A 1085-nucleotide genomic window follows, 5' to 3' on the forward strand; every position below is an offset into this window, starting at 1 on the left:
TTCTTTTTCTTTTACCAGCACTTCAGCAGTAATTCCTGCTTCAGTGAACTGGCCATACAGTGCATGACTTGATCTGACCTGAAAGCAAAAGGATGGCTATTATGGCTGTATGGAGTCAGTGAGTGGAGGGGGGGAAAGGGAAAAGGACTGGAGCATGGCGTCATTCAACAACAATACTGGCACCCTCAGCATCCTCACATTGTGAGGGATGAGGAGAGAATGCGTGTGTGTGTGTGTGTGTGAGGGAGTGGAGGGTAGTCGCATCACTCAAGAGGAGTAGGCGTGCTCCTTTTTGCGCTGCATCGTTTGATGAGCTCCCAGGTCCCCCCCGAACCTGCACGGTGGGTTCTCAGTGGGTGAGCTTGGCCAATCAAAGCCTTTGAACGGATTCCCTATTGCCGGAGGAGTCGAGCTCGACTTCAGACGTGGAAACACAGCCGTGTGCACTTTGGATAACTCTCACAGCAGGTGGAACTTGTCGTTTTCTTTTCTTTCTTTTTTTTTCTCTCCCCGAGAAGCGGCGCACTAGCGCGCGCGTCCCGCACCAGCTGGAGAGCTGCGCGCACTGCCATGAATGATTTAGTCAGTCAGCGCAGGTGACTGGTACTTTTCACCGCTTGCAGATCTGGATTGGAGTTCAAGTCCACGCTGGCAAAATAAGCAGACAATTGCGCGCACCTAAAATGCAGGTGGATCGGAGCTGTGCGCGTTCCGGGGCTCTTTTAACGGGGATGCTTTTACTTCTCTCAACTCTGAGCACCGGGGCAGGCGGACAGGGAGGCACCCACCAGAGCATCCCTCCATCCGTGTGAGTAGCCTACATTCTTTTCAGGCAAAGACGCGACAATTTTTAAAAAAATGTAAACTGTTTCAAATTTGGCAAAGTAAATCCACACTTTAAGTACTTTGTGAGCATGTTTTCTCCATAAAAGATCAGGTTTGAAATGTTTGTTTGTTTTGTGACTCCTGTCCCCCCCAGAGTGAAGCTGTGGGCCTCAGCTTTTGGTGGGGAGATGAAGTCCATTTCTGCCAAGTACTCCGGCTCCCAGCTGCTGCAGAAGGTGAGATGAGATGTGGAAATGCCC

The 1085-nt window shown here is 50.8% G+C and overlaps 1 protein-coding gene across 1 annotated transcript in view; it reads left to right on the plus strand.

The window, feature by feature from the left end:
- Nucleotides 1–79: 79 nt before the first annotated feature.
- cacna2d3a (calcium channel, voltage-dependent, alpha 2/delta subunit 3a) overlaps nucleotides 80–1085 on the plus strand; it is a gene marked incomplete in the record, with an annotated part of 125797 nt that continues 124791 nt past the window's right edge. Inside the window, 2 exon segments of the mRNA XM_036212745.1 lie at nucleotides 80–808; nucleotides 980–1061. Coding sequence (XP_036068638.1) covers nucleotides 684–808; nucleotides 980–1061 — 207 coding nt within the window.

Source organism: Oryzias melastigma, linkage group LG7 (assembly GCF_002922805.2).
Source record: "Oryzias melastigma strain HK-1 linkage group LG7, ASM292280v2, whole genome shotgun sequence".
In the NCBI taxonomy this organism is placed as follows: Eukaryota; Metazoa; Chordata; class Actinopteri; order Beloniformes; family Adrianichthyidae; genus Oryzias; species Oryzias melastigma.